General features: G+C 38.2%; 1 protein-coding gene across 1 annotated transcript in view; it reads left to right on the top strand.

The window, feature by feature from the left end:
* Nucleotides 1-4,767: 4,767 nt before the first annotated feature.
* Nucleotides 4,768-18,530, top strand: part of prkar2aa (protein kinase, cAMP-dependent, regulatory, type II, alpha A) — a 30,383-nt gene continuing 16,620 nt past the window's right edge. Inside the window, exon 1 of the mRNA XM_059503585.1 lies at nt 4,768-6,248. Within this exon, the coding sequence (XP_059359568.1) occupies nt 5,996-6,248 (253 nt within the window). The 5' untranslated portion in view covers nt 4,768-5,995. The remainder of the gene's footprint in view (nt 6,249-18,530) is intronic.

Raw genomic sequence — 18,530 nt, 5'->3', positions numbered from 1 at the left:
TTCAGAGATTTGTCTGTAATCCTCAAAGGCATTTTATCAATGAATGTAGATCAATGAAGGTTTTACTGAATGTGGCACGTGGCAATGGAAGCAACAAGCAAAAACGTTATCTATCTTACATGTTTTATTACTAACTGATCTAAATCAATCAATCAAAAAAATAAACAAAATAAAACTGCTATCTGTGGTGTGAGCAGAAATGAAATGTTCAGCACAAGATTGTGAATAGTGTGCATGTTTGTTAAGAGATTATGTAGAGAGAAACTATAGTCTGGATGTTTGTTTCACACATTGAGCATTTTATTAAGTATATTGTCTCTCAATCATTTGAAATGGATAACTTGTACATGAAATGTATGTTTACACTTCTTATATATTTGTAGAATAACTAAATCTTTATAAGTGATAATCCTCTGTGACTTTGACTGTTTCTGTAACTGTTATAAAATCTTCCTAAAGCAGAAGTACTAGGAGCACTGCGATTGGAGGAGAGGTTAATATTCTCAAGGACAATATATTTACATTGGGCAATAATGCATGATTCATTTGGATTAAAATTTTCCATCTGAGTTGCTTGCTTTTATTACGGCATCTAAAATCCTCTCCTACAGTTGCCCTGTCCTAGTAAATGGCACATTTAATATTAAAAGAGTTCTGAATTCTTGCATAAAAACTGTAATTAAACAGAGAAATTAAAGCGATAATGTGATTTCAATAATTTTCAGTATGGCCAGTTAATAGTCTGTGAATTGTAAAGTCTGTAAAATAATAAATTTGAAATGGTAAATGAGAAGTAGTTTCTGTGTTTTTTTTATTCTTCAGACTGATCCCAATACAATGGATTTGAGCTTTGCTCTACTGTCTAAAGAAATTCCTTTTATCTGAATAGTTGAATTTTATTTTAGAGTGAGTCAGTGAGTGATTTTGTGCCTTTAACTTGGATATTAATGTGTCGGACATTAATGTGTGTGTGTGTGTGTGTGTGCGTATAAGCTACCATCCAATGCGATAGAGATTTGTGGTTTAGTCTTGATATAAGAGCCAGAATTAATTATGCCTGGAAAATTAGTTTATATAGTCTCCAGTGAAAATTCATTATAAGGATCTTTTTTAGTAACCAGATAGTGAAAAAACTAAATTACACTCTGATTTGTTCTAGAAAACGGAAGTCACACATCTATTATTCCAGTGGGCATGTTTCCCTTGGTGCACCCCGTCCCAGTTTCTCCAAGGCAACAGGCTTGTGCTTTTATTGTCAGTCTTTAAACTGTCAGGGAGGCCGTAACTGACATATTCACCCAAACTATATGTATATGTATAGTATACGTATAATAATTAAAAATATATAAAATTGTGAACAGTGAAAGTCTTTAAAGGGTTAGTTCACCCAATAATCAAAATTATGTCATTAATAACTTACCCTCATGTCGCTCCAAACCCGTAAGACCTCAATTTATCTTTGGAACACAGTTTAAGATATTTTAGATTTAGTCCGATAGCTCAGTCCCTCCATTGAAACTGTGTGTATGGTATACTGTCCATGTTCATAAAGGTAAGAAAAACATCATCGAAGTAGTCCATGTGTCATCAGAGGGTCAGTTAGAATTTTTTGAAGCATCGAAAATACATTTTGGTCCAAAAATAGCAAAAACTACGACTTTATTCATCATTGTCTTCTCTTCTGTGTCTGTTGTGAGAGAGTTCAAAAATCTGCAGTGCAGTGATATCCGGTTCGCCAACGAATCATTCGACGTAACCGGATCTTCTTCAACCAGTTCACCAAATCGAACTGAATCGTTTAAAACGGTTCACGACTCCAATACACATTAATCCACAAATGACTTAAACTGCTAACTTTTTTAATGTGGCTGACACTCCCTCTGAGGTAAAACAAACCAATATCCCGGAGTAATTCATTTACTCAAACAGTACACTGACTGAACTGCTGTGAAGAGAGAACTGAAGATGAACACCGAGCCAAGCCAGATAATGACTCGTTCACGAGTCAAGAACCGGTTGCATCGGTTTTCGGATCACCAGTAGTTCTTTCGGACAGTTCGATTCAATAAACCAGTTGAAGAAAACGTGAAAAAAAAGTTAACAGCTTAAGTCATTTGCGGATTAATGCTTATTGGAGACGTGAACCGTTTTAAACGATTTAGTTCGATTTGGTGAACTGGGACCGGATTCACGAAGCATTCTTAAGAAAAAAAATTCTTCTTAAATGCCAATTTCTTCTTATTTTCTAACTTAAGAAAAAAGATAAGAATTTTTTGTATTCCCCAAAAAATCTTCTTAAGAATGTTCATATCTTTTTTCTTAAGATTTTTCTTAAGACAAAACCTAAGAAGAATTCAAATTCTTGAAGAGAATCTTCTTAAAAAATCATCATAAATCGCTTCTTAAATTTAGGACAGACCCAGACTTTTCTTAAATCCCAAACAATAATAATTATTTAATGAATTTATTGGGTTATTTCAAATTAATTGTTATATTTAGGCATTACAACAACAGCTACATGTAATACACAGGAGGACTAGGGATGTGCACGAGTTTTCTGAAGGGTCAGCGATGACTGTTAATGTAAACATGATCGCTCATTGACCTGTGTGTGATGCTGCTTTTTGCTGACTTCAAAACTCATTAGCAGCAGTAAAACGAGTCAGATAGGGAGCTCTAATTGAAAGTGTTAATTTGAGCTTATAAATACATAATCTTTGGCAGTAATCGCCGCATATGAATGCGCAGGACGCATTTGCTGTAGAAGCGCAGACTCAAATACCGGAAGCGTTCACTCAGATGAGAGCGCAAAAACACAACACAAAAATGAATGAAACATATCGATGCAGCTTGAGACAGGCTATTTTAAAAGTATTTGTTCAAAAACAGGCCGCATTAAAAACGTGAAGCTGAGCTCCAGTCAAAGTCGCGACAAAAATATACAGTCTATGGTGCGTGCTTATTATGATTATTAGGTTAATCTACCAGAAGCGCAAGGAGACAATAGTGTGAGTTTAGCAGCGCGTCATGTATTCATTCAAATAACGGCTGTTATTTTCTTCTTAAGAAAAAAATTAAGCTGTTCTTAAGAATATATTTGAGAACTTATTAAGAAATTTTCAAGAACTTCGTGGAATTTATCTTAAGAAACTTCTTAATTTATTTCTTAAGAAGATTTTCGTGAATCCGGCCCCTGGTTCAAGAAGATCCGGTTACATCGAGTGATTCATTTGCAAGCCGGATATGACAAACTGCTTTGTTTTGAACTCTCCCACAACAGACACGGAAGAGAAGACAATGCTGAATAAAGTCATAGTTTTTGCTATTTTTGGACCAAAACTTATTTTTGATGCTTCAAAAAATTCTAACTGACCCTCTGATGTCACATGGATTACTTTGATGATGTTTTTCTTACCTTTATGAACATGGACAGTATACCGTACACACAGTTTCAATGGAGGGACTGAGCTATCGGACTAAATCTAAAATATCTTAAACTGTTTTCCGAAGATAAATGGAGGTCTTACTGGTTTGGAACGACATGAGGGTGAGTTATTAATGATATAATTTTGATTATTGGGTGAACTAACCCTTTAATGTTTATTGGAGGCATGCCGAAATTGGACAAAATATTGAATAATCAATAACCATCTATGAGAATAACCATAAAAAGAATGTGTAGATTTTTGTGGATGACAAAAATACATATTTTCTGTGAACTTGACTGATCATTATGAAGAGAATTATGAATAAAAATATGGTAAAAGGAAAGTCACCATTCCCTTACATCTTTCCTACATACAATAAAGTTAAAAGGTGACTAACATCTCCTTTTGTGATTCAGAGAAGAAGAAGAAAAAAGGTTGAAACAACTTGGTGATTAAAGGGGTCATATGATGCGATTTCAAGTTTTCCTTCTCTTCGGAGCGTTTCTCTTCGTTAGCGTAAAATCAAACAATAATGTACATCGTGTGTAAAATAATGTTTTTTGAACCGTAAACTGCATAAACACAATTCATTTCACCAAATACACAAAATAATGTTCTTTTTTAGCAACATCATATGAACCCTTTAAATGTCAATTTTAACTTTGGGGTGAGCTATAGCTTCAAGATGAGAGGAAATCCTTTTGTCAAAATGAGCTTCTTCTTTTTTACCCGGCAGGGGGCGCAAGGGGTAGCTTGAGGAAAACGACTGGAGGATTTAAAGGTAGGTTCTGTGTGGCCATGACAACGGCTTTACCTGCGACCTGAATGAAAACCCGAGAATAGATCTAACTTACTGCTCTATATTTACTGAAAGGGAACTCCTTCTCTTTTGGCCTGAACGTGTTTCGTGAGTTGTCCTTCTGAGATAATTTGTTTCTTGTAGTCCTTCTAGTAATCGACAGTTAGATTTCCTTTTTGATCATAAAAGTTAATAATTTACGTTTTACGGTTGAATATACAACGAATCCATGGCTATATACGGCTCATATGGAGGTTTCGTGTAAGACAGCTCCACCGTGGGGCTTTTTTGTCATACTTATTCCTTCACTTGTATTTTTGGGAGAGCGTTTCCGTATATTTTCTCAACGTCCAGCTCTGCTTGAGCTCAGAATTAGGGCCTGAACCCCCTACTACAGCCTCGGCGGTATCTCACTTCACCCACTTCCTAAATTTCAAACACACTCGCTTTAAAGGGGCGGGGCTACTTTTCATGTTGCTCTGCGATTGGTCAATTCCGACGTCGATTAGGGCTTGACGTTCCGGCTCGCTGTCGAACTCTGACCGCGCCCCCGAGGCTCAGCGGCTCGCGCGGTGGAGAAGAAGAGAGTGCGCGCCTCGTGAGGAGGTACAAACGGAAAAAAATACGAGAATATTTCAGCTTATACATGGCGAAATTTGTTTTACTCGACGTCCAGACATATATCCATTCCGACCCGCGGCTCTGACAACGACAGGCGACGCGAATATCTGCAGCTCTCAGAGGTTGGAGTTTACCGAGGGTTTTCGTAGCAGTTTCTTGATTGGAGGCGCGCGAGTGCCGGAATCGTGGTCTCCGCGGGTGCCGTTTCGTGCTTTCCGGTGGCAGCTGACACTTATCCCTGTTTCCGAAGACCAGAAGGCTAGGTCGGTCTCCCCTGTCCAGTTCACCCGGTGACCCTGTCAGCGCCGGGCCGCCTGCTCACTCACCCCGGCTCGGCCTCGCGCCTTTTCGAGCCCCGGCGACGACACAGCTCACGTTACCTCCCCGGTAGAGCCCGTTACCCACACTCCTCTAAAACACCTACTGAGTTTACAACGACCAACAAAACAGGGAATCCTAGGAGAAGAAACTGAGAAGAGAGACGGGACCCGTGCGCTGTGATATAGACAGACGGAGCTGTCGACAACATAACAGCAGCTCTCTTAATTTACATAACGTTATATTACGTTTATTCTTTCACGGGACTGACTTATTCTCTTGTGCATATCCGTTATTAAGGTATTAGACAACAAAAGGTCGCATATAGATACTGAACACGCTTTGTGCAAAGACAAGGCCTCGTCTGCTAACTCGGATAGCTGCATCGCTAACTCTCAGACTGGGTTTTAACAGTTTCTAATCGTATTAACTGCACTTCTTGACTCCTATACATCGCTTTCTTTGTTCCATACGACACAATAGAGGATCGATTTCAAAGTCGCTGTTTCAACGCACAGTACAGTATCCTTGCCAAGAGGTCTGTTGAGCAGCAGGAGGAAACGGAGCTGTCAGCCTTTATTATCTAACGTTACTAGGCCTGATTAATTCCCAGCCTGGGAAATAAAAACCGAAGAATCTTATGTGTTGGGCTGGTTTCAGCTGACCTTTTCTACCCAAATTAGTTGTCCCTTATGAGATTTCTTGCGCTGCAACCCCGCTGCATGCACTGATACGGGAAAGACTTGATTTATATTTTTGTACCATAGTTCAGGAGCCATTTAAAAAGCAGGGTCAGATATCTGCACAAACCCCATACTACTGCTTAGACATGAGTATTGAGATTCCAGTCGGTCTGACGGAGCTGCTTCAAGGCTACACCGTGGAGGTGCTGCGCCAGAGGCCGCCGGACCTGGTGGAGTTTGCCGTGCAGTATTTCACCCGCCTGCGGGACACTAGGAGCCAGGACGGGTCCGGGGCCACCTCCGCCGCCAAAACCGGGGGGAAGGGTGTGATGTTTGATGGCGAGCCGATGCAAACCGAGTCGAACGGCGACGAGGAGGACGATGACTCAGATTTTGAGCGTGAGTGCCTCTTTATTAAATGCGTTTTATTACACCGACTGTGAAAGAGATGATATTTCTGTTTGCGTTGGTTTTAGTGGATAGTGTGTTTGCACGTCTAACAAGGTTGTCAGATTTCTCTTGTGATGGGTAACGTGAGGAATAGCCTCATCTAGGCTGTTTCCATGACACACGCTCGAGCTCTCATCCATGCGCTTGATTGACAGAGTGACAAGTGGCATCCCGAGTTACCCGCGATGCATGTAGAATTAAGAAGGGCTGGACTGCACGCTTAATGGATTGCATTAATATTGATGCATTTTGGTTTTTGAATAGAGGCGGATTGTGATGTGTGTGTGTGTGATCGGGTTGGCGATGCTGTATGAATTGCTTGTATGAATGGATGCAGGCTGGCCATTGAGAATGCTAACAGGGATTTTCCATAATGGAGAGAGGTGCGCTAGCGCACATCAAAGCAGTGCCTCTTTCCTTTCATGTAGAGCAGAGTGAGCAGCTGCACTTTCCTAGTGGAAACCAAGCAGATTTCACTGGCAGACTTTTCTTAAGTCAGCAGTTGTGAATTTACCCATTGAAAGAATTCTGGGCCATGAAAAACAGTTAGGAAAGATGTTCAGAAATGGATACAGGGATTATACTGCCTGCCCAAATCGCTTAATCATATTTCATGAAGCCACATAATGCAATGTCTGCCTATGACTGAGTGGATTATGACTTGTTTACAATGATTGTTTTAATATTTAATTTGTGTAATTGTTTTCACAACCTTTTGCTAAAAAGAATGGGGAAGTCCATGCTTATCTTTGTGCTAAATCTGATCTTAGATCATTTCGATTATGCACTTTCAGTGGTTTAGATTCCAGCAGGTACATCAGTCTCTTCTCATGTTCTAAAATGCTTACTTCACTACTATATAGTGTACAAAAAGCAGAATTAGGATGTCTGAATATGCAACAGCAGTTAGTACATTATTTACATGCACTGTTATATTCAAGCTGCTTTGTCCAAGTATACTTGACACAATTTAAAATCAAATGTTCAAAGGATTCGATTGAACTAAAACATTTGCATGCGATTTTTAGAAGACAAATTTATCTATTAGGCAAACAATGCTGAGTGAAACACTGCAGCCACTGGGATTCTGGGGTGTACAGCAATTTCATATCCATAGGAGCTGTTGGATTCAAAAAGTTGAGAAATGTAAAAAAAAAAAAAAAAAAAAGGTGATAATCTGAACTGAGTGGCTCTTTTTATAGGGTAAGTGTAGTTACCATAAAAGTTGTTATTATTTGACAACACCCATGAAGATTATTTTCACAGTTGTTAGTACATCATTGGCCAGTGAACATCTGGATGAAGGCACAGTACAAAGATATTTTCATATTGCAAATTCGTATTTGACCCAACTTCATGCACATTCTGCAGGAGCCCCCTGTACATTTAACATAATTTATTGGACTCTCTTGGTTTTAATCCAAGTAAAAAAAACAACAAAAACAAATACACTCAGAGATTTGTTTAGTAAGATTTTACAAAAAAATATTAGTTTTTTTTCCCCCCAATCATATAAAATTTTGTTTAATTTTATCTGCTGTATTTTTGCTTTGTTTGGTTTTATTTTGTAACTCTTGTATTATTCCAACTCCACTTTTGCCATGAAAATAGCCTTATGCTGAGATGGCAATAAAAATAAATAACTGCTACCACTCATGTCAATCAGTTAATTTGCTCGTCAGATTATCCAATCAGTATATTAGGCTTGGACTGAACAGCATGCAGAAGTAATTGGAGGACTAGAAGACAGAATGGGTTCTGCGTGAGAGATGTGTTGTTCCACAGCTGAGCTTCAGTGAACTTAGGAATCCAAAGCATGTTGGGGCACGGTTGAAGCATTAAAGACCATCCCACCTTGATCCTTCTTTCTTTGCATCATGCTGTCAAGAAAATGTCTGCTCATCATCAATATTGGTTTGGCAATGTATCTTGCAGGAAGTTTGGATAAATTTCACTTGCTCTTCCAGTCTTGCATATGCAAGTATTGAGCACATTTACACGCACGTTCTTAAAGGCAGGCGTACACGGTGCGATTTTTGCTGTCGTACGAGTTCGCATGCGATTTTTTTTCAATCGTGTGGAAATCGCGTATGCTCGTATGGTCGCAGCTCGTATCTTTTGCGATGAATTACGAGCAGAGTGGCTTACGAGCACTTCCCGACCTCCCGATCATTTTTAAACATGTCTAAAAAGTTTGTGAGCTATCGGTTTGAATTCGTGACGTGTGCGGTTGAACGAGCCGATTTGTTGATTTATTTGAAGTTGACCAATCACGAACTAGGAAAACCACAGAAGAAGAAAGGTGAAGACGGCAGCGCCACGGCGATTGTGGACTATTGACCAGGAGGATAAACTCGCTGAAGTCTGACATGAACAGCGAGCGCTGTATGATGTTTTTAGCAACGTGTTCCAATGCCTTTTTAGTTCTCTCTCTCTCTCTCTCTCTCGCTCTCTCTCTCACACATGCATATGTAGTTTACAGGGACTCTCTATAGACGTAACGGTATTCTATACTGTATATCCCCATACACTACCTCTATCCATCACGGAAAATGCATGTTTAAAATTTCTATTAAACGCCGTATAATATTTTTTAAAGCCATTTGGTTTACGAGGGCACAGGAATTGTCCTCACAAACCATGTTTACATTGTAATACCTATTTCAGATATTTATAAACCATATACAAGAACAAGAACACACACACACACACAGGGTGACCAAACGTCCCGGTTTCCTATCGCTGAAAAATAACCTGTAAGTTACGTGTAGGAATCAGTCACGGCTCGTATCAATATTTTATATGCAGTTATGAGAGAGGGAGAGCAGTTATATTAGGCGCGTTCGACTTGAAGCAGCTCTGCACAGAATGATCACCTGTATGACATCAAAGTACCGCGAGAGCGATTCTAATGCATTGGATATGTGTGCTCTCTTATAGCTCTCGCGGTACTTTAATGTCATACAGTGATCCTTCTGTGCGTGCAGCGGTGCTTCTAGTCGAACGCGTCTATCAACTTCGTGTGATTGCTTCTGGAATTCGCAGGTTGTAAAATCGTGTCGTATATCATCTCGTCCGTACGATTTTCAGATAAACTCACTCGTGCCATGTGCGTGGACATACGATCTTCCGACCATCCGAATTCGCACCGTGTACGCCCGCCTTAAGCTGATTATGCTTAATAAGCTGAAAAAGCACTTGGGCGTGTAAACGTGGTAACCCGTTTTCTTTTATCGGAGTTAAGCCATAAATGATGCAAGCATAAACCAGTCGCAACAGGTATTTTTTTCCCTCTTACTCCGATTTTCACAAGGCAAGTAAATGCAATTAACCGCGGTTTCTGTCGGCTTATTGAATTGCACATGTGTGTGATACGTGACGGGAACGCATCATTAGTGCAGATTTAAGCACATCTAGAACGAGCAAACGTCTTGCAGTAAAGAAGGAAATATATCACAGACTTACACTTTTTTTATGACTCAGAAAATGATAAAAATGTGTTCTCTCATCTCGTGCAGCAGAAGTAGTTGTTTAGTTGTTTAGTCACAATGCTGCGTTTATAACTGCATGAGAGGGTAATATACGAGCTGTAAGTTTCCCAACATGTTGCAAGTTGACATGTTGCAAGCTTAATTTAACATCACAACTGACAAATGTACAGAATACTCGGAGTCAGATTATATGATTATATTATATTATAATGATTATATTTTGACGTCAATAAAGGGAAATAACTTAATTTATTAATGAAGTCATGTAAATGCAGCTTGCGTTGTCAGGTTACTGATGTGCATGTAAACAGGTAAAACTTATTTTAATAAGCTGATATTTGTGAGTTACTGGTGTGCATGTAAACATGCTCATTGTTGCTTTCTGTGAGAATTGTGTGTAGGATCAAAGAATAGCTGTAAGTAGTTTCAGTTGTTTTGCTAACTTCCGCCAGACTTAGAACAGAATTAGAACGCCACCACCACATGACCTCTCTGCAAAACTCCAAACCTGAATGCATGAAATTGAGAAGTAGCAAGCATTACTGATTGGCCTATAGCTGTTATGGAAAATTTGTCTGATATCTAAAAAAAATATATAATAATAATTAAAACTTAAATGTATACAATTTAGAAGAGATCTATCTGAAATTAAAGTGAAATGAATTATTGTATAATTAATGTGCAAAGTGCAAGTGTATAGCTTGTGTGTTTTATGTCCTCTGTGTGGAGGAGAGGGTACTCTGTTTAAAGCAGGATAAATAGTGGAACAGAGCAGTCTGCTGATTTAAGGACTCAGAGTCTCTACTCACACAACACAGCCACCTGCAGATACTCTAATGGCGCTTTTCCACTGCATGGTACGGCACGGTACAGTTCACTTTTGGGGGGGTTTCCACTGGGCACTCAGTTGAGGTTCCAAGTGAACCGTACCATTACCAAAACGTGACATGTAAACTCTGCTGATCACAGATTTGTCGGAGAGAATCGTCACTACCTGCGTCACTGAACTTAGTGCGTTACTGAGACAAACACCAAAGAACCGCTAGATTAGGGCTGGACAATTATGGCCTAAAATCAAAACCTCGATTAATTGAACATTTTACCTCGATTACGATTAATGAGCGATTTTGTTTCGTTTTTTTTTTTTTTTGCCCTCATAGTTCACTGACAAGGTTTGTACTGTAAATATGATTGATTATCAGCAGTTATTTTATCTATGTTCGTAACATTTCTTACTAGGGTTGGGTATCGTTTGAATTTTATCGATTCTGATTCTTATCGATTCCTAGTTTCGATTCCAATAAGATAAAAAATCCAATATAAAAAAAATTAAGTCAAACATTTAGATGTCAAACATTTTTACAAAGCATTCTGTTGCAGCTGAATAACATGAGCAAAAATAAGCAGCCTACAAAAAACTGCAAGAGGAATTTGGCCTGTGATTAAAAAAACAATACCATAGCAAAAACAACTAGATTAATATAAATTTTAAATATTAAAGTGTTGAAGACAAGTAATAAGATAGGTCAGTAATAAGAAAGGAACAAACAAATCAATAAGCAATATCATAAATAAATACAACTAAACAAAATTTCAGGTACAGAAACTGTAATTAAAAGTTTAGAAACACTGCATAGTTTTCTTTTTATAAATAAAATAAAGATAAATCAAGTAAAGTTATTAAATATATTCAGTCAAGATCAGTGAAGGATTTTTTTGTTCTTTGATTAACATTTCATAGCTGTTTATATGAGTGTTCGTGCCACAATGCAGCTGCGCGAACATGGTAGCTCGATATAAGAATACACATCCGTTCCTCTAATCGCTTGAATGTCCAAACCATAAAACAAATACAGCTGACAAAGTTTAGTGAAGACGCAAGGCTCACCGCTCGCGCCATCAATATGTGTTGAACCGGCGTTCACCTCCGTGTTTTGCTTTTATCATGTGGCTACACACGCACTAGTATGCTTTTAAGGGGGAAGTATTAACAGGATTAAAAAACCGAAATAACCGACATGTTAAAATTACGTCGGTTAGAGGTTATGCATTTCGGTTTTGATTATTTTTCGATTAATCGTCCAGCCCTACGCTAGATTTAAATCAGCAGAGCCAGCAAAGGATAGAACGCAAATGTTTTGAATGAGCGCACCTTTTTTAACTACCAAAAATGGCCATTTTGTTGTCCGTTGAGGTAGTACAGACATTCCTCTCATTGATAGCAGAGGAGCAATAATAAATAGCGATGGAATAAAAACGTTTTTCAGGAGTCGCAACTAATGCAGTAGAGGCGGCGCAACTATAATGACATGTGAATAATCCTGCCCACTCTAAAGCGATACTAAACTGTGGAAATGCAAACCGAGCCGAGTCGTACCAAGCAGTGGAAAAGTGTCATAACAGTTAGTCAAAGAACCTGTTTACCAATGCTGGGTTGCCTTTTGTCATTGTGATTTAAGATACAAGCTGTAATATTATTATTGGATCATTTGAAACTCATTTGGGAGTGTGAACCTTTTTCACATTACAGATATATACAGAACTAAATCTTGAAAAAGGGAACTGTATTTTTTTTCAGGCAGTTAGCATGTAGTCACAATCATAGAAGGTTTTTTTACCTTTAGGGAGTCCGTTTTTGCGGTTTGTCAAGAATTAATTAACAATAAAGCAGCTAAATAATTAGTGTTAACTTAAAATGACTACCATTAAAGTAACGTTGTGAATTGTTGCACTATTTTTATTTTGGTGCATGAAACATACAGACACACATAAAAATATTAAATATATACAATTAATAACTTAAATTATATAATCCAGTGAATCAAAACCAGAGCAACCAGTTAAGTGACTTGACCCCTATTTTAATAGTATCTACAATAAGTACATGAGTATGCAAGGACTTAACTGGTTGGTCTGGTTTTGATTCACTGTACTTTTTGCTGTTCACTGTTTTCACTATGAGAATGTGAAAACTAATATTAAGAGCATTTGAACTTCAGACACTCAAGTCTTAGGGCGTATCCACACTGAGCGTGATGGGAAAAAGCAAGGCGAATCGCGGACGATGCTTTCACACCGAACAAGAAACGATTGTTCCCCTTCTACTAATTAATTCCTGCATGCTAGGTTGCGCCGACCAACAAAATGAATTTTTTTTTCAGAAATGTGTCTTGTAAATAGAAACAAACTATCTATAATGCTTACAAGAATAGGCTACATCTTCAAGTATAATTAGTAGTACAATTAGCTTCAAGCTACACTTGAAAATGTATGTAATTATTAAATGTATAAATGTATTTGCTTACAGACTTTAAACACTCAAGTGCTTGTAATAACTTCCAGGTGTGATCTGTAGTTGGTTTTGATTATTAAGCAGACACATGCACTCTTTGTATATTTAATTACGCTACACTGCTAATATTTGTCAGACATCCTTTATTGCTATACAAATACCATGAGCTGCATACAAAACACATACAGAAAATATACCATCACAATCATATGTCTTGCCTTTTTTTGTCTCCGTTCACGTGATCCTAGCTCAAATCTTATTGGACAGCTCGTATTTTCGGTTTGCAAAACTGAAAAGATTTGTCAAACTGATTTGAAAAAAAAACATTAGCATTTTCGGTGCGCGAATGTTGGTGGTCTATGCGGAAGCATCCTTAGAAATCTATTGTTGTATTTTTAGCATGTTGTCGCGTCCAATATTTGTTTTGCTTTTTTGCGCTCAGTGTGGAAAAGACTTTAATCTTTATTTAGATCACAGAAAGGGAAATTAAATAATTCCTGTTTTTGTCTTTATTACAGGACCTGTCATACATTATGAATGCACATGCTTTTTATGAGTTCTTCAGTACCAGTTTTTTTTTTTTTTTTTTTATGCGTGTATTGTTTGTGTGTTTTGTATGCCTGGGTGTGTCTATATCTGGTATTCTTTATGTTTGAGGTTTTGATAACAATCTGGACTTTAGCATTTCCTCTTTATATATCTATCAGCAAGAGGGTGACGGACTACCCTGGCCCTGTTTGTTCTTCCCACTCTGGTAATTGATTTCAGAGGCAGCATTATAGTGTGGTTGTAAGCTTATGAAGTATTATTAGCCAGTGATAGACTTTAGGTTATCATATTATTTCTGTATTTTGAGTGCTTCACTAATAGGAATTAAGTTAAAATGGAATTATACAGCTTTAAGAGTTCAGACTGCTATATTACACTTATGGCATAATCCACCCGTCCTTAGAGCAGTACACCAGAGCTGTTCCTTCTAAAGGCATCATGGGTAAGGCCAAAGGTTAAGTAGGATGTGGAAACCCTGCACATTATTGTCATTGTTGCCTACACTATTTTAGTCTCCAATTAAATCTGATATTTAATGTCCTCTCTTTTCCCCAATCAGCAGAAAGGGGAAGCATTGTTTTGATCCCCTGTTTTTGCATGACTTTAATAGACAAAACCACACACAGAAACACAAGTTTTCTTTGTAAGATGTTTGCAGGTCAGTCTGATTAGTGGTGGTGGCTCAAGGAGAGGAGGTCATTGGGACAGAAGGGTTACCAACCGAAGGACTCCAGTTGCGAAGTGTACACGTTGATTGGATATGCCTTCAACTAGCACCACATAATACAGTATCAGCCAATCAGAGAGGAGTTAAAAGAACAGACAGTGACCTTGTCCAGTCAGGATGCAGATTAAGCAGATGAATGGCCTTGTCTAATCAGAGCCATTGCTGACCTTGCTTCTAATATTCATATTATGCACACACAAACACACTTTTGTGGATTAATTTGCAGCACTGAATGCGCACCTATGTTTTTGTAAAGTTTACAGAAAGGGAAAGAAATTGGTATATTTGAGTAAATAACTCTTATTATATAACTCTTATAAATCTCAGTTGATCCCTGTATTGTAGATATCTTTCATGGTCTCTCAATCTAAGTAACCATCTGGCCGCCAGTAAAGGGTTAAATCCACAGGCACAGAGCTAGACATTCACACTATCCACACTGCCTTATAAGGGCTAAAGGGAGAGAGAGAAAGAGGGAGAGGGAGAAATAAAGTGCTGCAGAAAAAGAGACAGTTTTTAGAGAGTGCTGGGAAAAGAGGGGTATGGAGACATCAAGATTGATTGCTTACAACAGGAAGGGGAGAGAGAGAATTTTTAGAAAATTCAGCCAGCTCTGTAGTATATTGGGATTTTGAATTTATCCAAACCTCCTCAAACCCCTGACGAGCAGGAAATATTCATGAAAACACATTGCCACAAACAAGATGTTTTTTTGAGTTATAAACTGGGGTGCTTGAATTATGGTAATGTTACATAGTGTATTATATCGCAAATGTGTATAAGTTAACCATACATCAATTCATTTAAAATTGTAGTATTGATTGATAAGTGTGCCCAAATTTTGTGGGCTCTGAAATGTACCAACTGTTGGTCAATTAGCTTTGGGTGAGATTTTTTTTAAATTAAATTAATAATTCTATTAGTCAAGGATGCATGAAAATCGATATTTGAACACTGACACTGTATACATTCATGATGTTACATAAGATTATTAAAAAAATCATAGAAAATGTAGCACGGTTTCCACAAAAATGTTAAGCAGCCAACAGTTTTCATCATTGATTATAATATGTTTGTAGAATGCCAAGTTAGAATTTTAGAATGATTTCACAAAGATCAATTGACACTGAGGACTGGACTTCACTGTAAATCACTGAAAATGTATTTTTTTACATCACAGAAATTAACATTTTAAAATAAATTAAAATAAAAAAAGTTGTAAAACTATTCGATCTGGTTTGATATTTTGTTGATATATTGTTGATTTGTTTTGTTTTGGCCATATTTTTCTCTAGATGTTGTTATAAACATTTATAGAAAACCTATAATGGTTGACTGGTTTGAGTACCTGTATGCATATTAGTATATGTGTGTGGCTATTAGCATTTTAGTGTGGTTGTTTGTGCCTGTTGTGTGAGAGAAAGCACATAAGTGTTTGTAGTTCAGATGCTGACTCTCACATAAGTGATTTTAGCTGTACCATCACAGAGATCACACACACATATTCTGTTTACTTTAAAATTCCTCTGGCTAATATTTGCCAGCAGTGAGAGAAAGAGCATCGGGTGCATGAGGATATCTTGAAGGACATGGAGAGAGATAAGACAGACAGAACAACACTTAAGTTTTGCAATTATTTGCAACATTCCTTGCTAAATTGTTTGCAGTTACTGCTGCTCATACTTAAAAGTGATTTTAACAGACTCTTAAAGTTAAACTATTAAACTCTGGCACGTTTGTACTTTGGACGTAAATGCTGACTGAAAGACTGAACATGGGCAAAAAGTCCCATTTATATTGAATGAGGGACTTAAACTATATATACGGACAAGAAAATCATAGTGAGCCTACATTATTAACCATTAAAGCATGAATATTAATAACAATGTTATCATTTGTCATGTGTCTCCTAGAAACAATGTAAACTTTTCATTGTGAGTTGTGATCGGAGAGTCCTTTAAAGGGTTAATTCACCCAAAAAAAAAAAAAATTACTCCCCCTATAGGCATCCTAGGTGTATATGACTTTCTACTTTCAGACGAATCCAGTCGGGGTTATATTTAAAATTGTCCTGGTAATTCCAAGCTCTGTCATTGCAGCCAGCGGATGTTGCAGTTGAACAGTATCCAAGTCGTCAAATAAAGCACGCACATTCATAATAAAGCGTGTCTAACATGGCTCCGGGGGGTGAATAAAGGCCTTCTGTAAAAAATTCATTTGTTTTTTAAGAAAAATATCCAGTTTCAAATAGAGATGGGCATTTTCCACAAATATCACATTCGAATATTTGAGCTCACAAAAAACGAATATTCGAATATTCGTTTATTTAAATTAAGTTTAATGAGTCAGACGTTATTTTTCAGCAACATTTGTTTTCGTCATTTTGAACAAGCTTACAATAAGCTTGAACATTACACATCGTGTTTTGTAGCTGAAAACCTTTAACAATGCGTGCAAACAAACAAAAGTACAGTTTAAAAGCAAAAAGTGAACAAAGAAAAAACGTAAAGCAGCCTGCAGCAATTAGGCTATTGTACAGAATGTAGCTTACACTTAACTTTTAAACTGTCAGCAAATCTTTTTTGCTTTTTTTCTATTGTTTCAAATGTTCTTGTTAAGAAATACGGGCATGTAAACATGATTGGAGGAAAGTTGGCTCAGTCTATTAACAATAAGGCCGGCCGCGGAGAAAACGCGCTCTGACGGCACACATGTTGGCGGGACTCACAAATAACGGTGTGCTAAGCGAATAAGTTTTGTGAAGCGCTTCGTGTTTTCGTTTCACCACTGAATGGGATCCTCATCTGGTGGAATACATGGCTCCAGCAAGAACTGTTCCCACTCGTCTCGGCTGGACTCTCTGTAATCATCGCTGGAGAACTGGCTCAGCCTTTTCCGACTAGTGGGCATTGCATCTTCTTCATCGTGGCGACTGCATCCGCACCACTCGCATCAAAGAAAATGTTCTGATAATGTTCAAAAGAGTTTTTTTTTCTTACTTCTCTCATGTTTTCATCGAGAAACCTGAGATGTTTGTGCCGAGGGTCTAGGGCAGACGCGAGAAGAGGAGTTTTCACTGCATTCTCCAAGTTAGCGGTGTTTATTCGTTGCTTGAGAGATGCTGCAACAATGTTCTTGGATCACTTTCTGTGATTCTCCACGGCATATTTGAAGTACTAGAAGACCGCAGTTCTTTTAGGGGGCGTTCACATATCGCGTCTTTTGCATGCTCAAGTTCGTTATTTCCAATGTAGGCGCGCGGTATGCGCGCTCATAATGGAAGCGACGCGGTTGCGATGCGCACGTGGTGCGACGCGGTCCCGTTTTTTCCAGGCGCGTCCGCACAGCATCGAGTTAAAAACATCTCAACTTTCAGAATGCCGCAAGCGCACCGCGGGTCATGTGACGAGAACTAAACATTCAGCTTCATCCTTTCCTGTAACAATGTTGAAAGCTCAGCCAAGATGAAGGAACAGCTGATCATAGCTGTATATGGATTGCCATTTTGAAATAAATTTAGTAGCAGAGCTACTGAAAGCGAGTTTTTTTTGTGCTGCAAATCCATTTATCCTTTGCTGAAATTTCCGCGTCTTCATGGAGAGAACGCGTCGCCTCAGGAGCGCTTCTGCCCAAGCGCTTTGGAAAGGAGAAAGCGGCGCGCATAGCCTTTTCCACGCCTTATTAGGCGCGATATGTGAATGGCCCCTTAATCATTCATTAATTATTTTTTGCTTGCATACACCTTCAAATATGCCGTGGAGAATCACAGAAAGTGACCAAATTAGGTTTTATTGTGAACTTTTTTTTTTTTTTTGCGAAATTCGAATATCATTTTTATTTATCGAATAATTAGAGCAGAACGAATATTCGAATGTTCGACTATCCGTGCACATCCCTAGTTTCAAACATAATAAACGCTTTTCTCTCACTTTGTCATGCACGGAAGCCGTTCCCCAAGCGATAGAGATGTTTTGTTGTTGGATGTAATCATGAACATAGCAGTCGTAATTTACTCCCCACAACTGAGCTGCTGAAGATGCAGTGGATTACCTTTGTTTTGGAAGGGAATGCGCCCCCAATCTACCTAAATGCATTTGTTCCGTGCAAATCATTTGTGATCCAGTCTCACCTACAGAAGAAGTGAAGTGAGTATAAGGTTCTTTTATGAATCT

The sequence above is a fragment of the Carassius carassius genome, chromosome 21 (genome assembly GCF_963082965.1).
Source record: "Carassius carassius chromosome 21, fCarCar2.1, whole genome shotgun sequence".
Classification (NCBI taxonomy): Eukaryota; Metazoa; Chordata; class Actinopteri; order Cypriniformes; family Cyprinidae; genus Carassius; species Carassius carassius.
The sequence above is the reverse complement of the archived record's forward strand: the minus strand, read 5'-3'. Positions and strand labels throughout refer to the sequence as shown.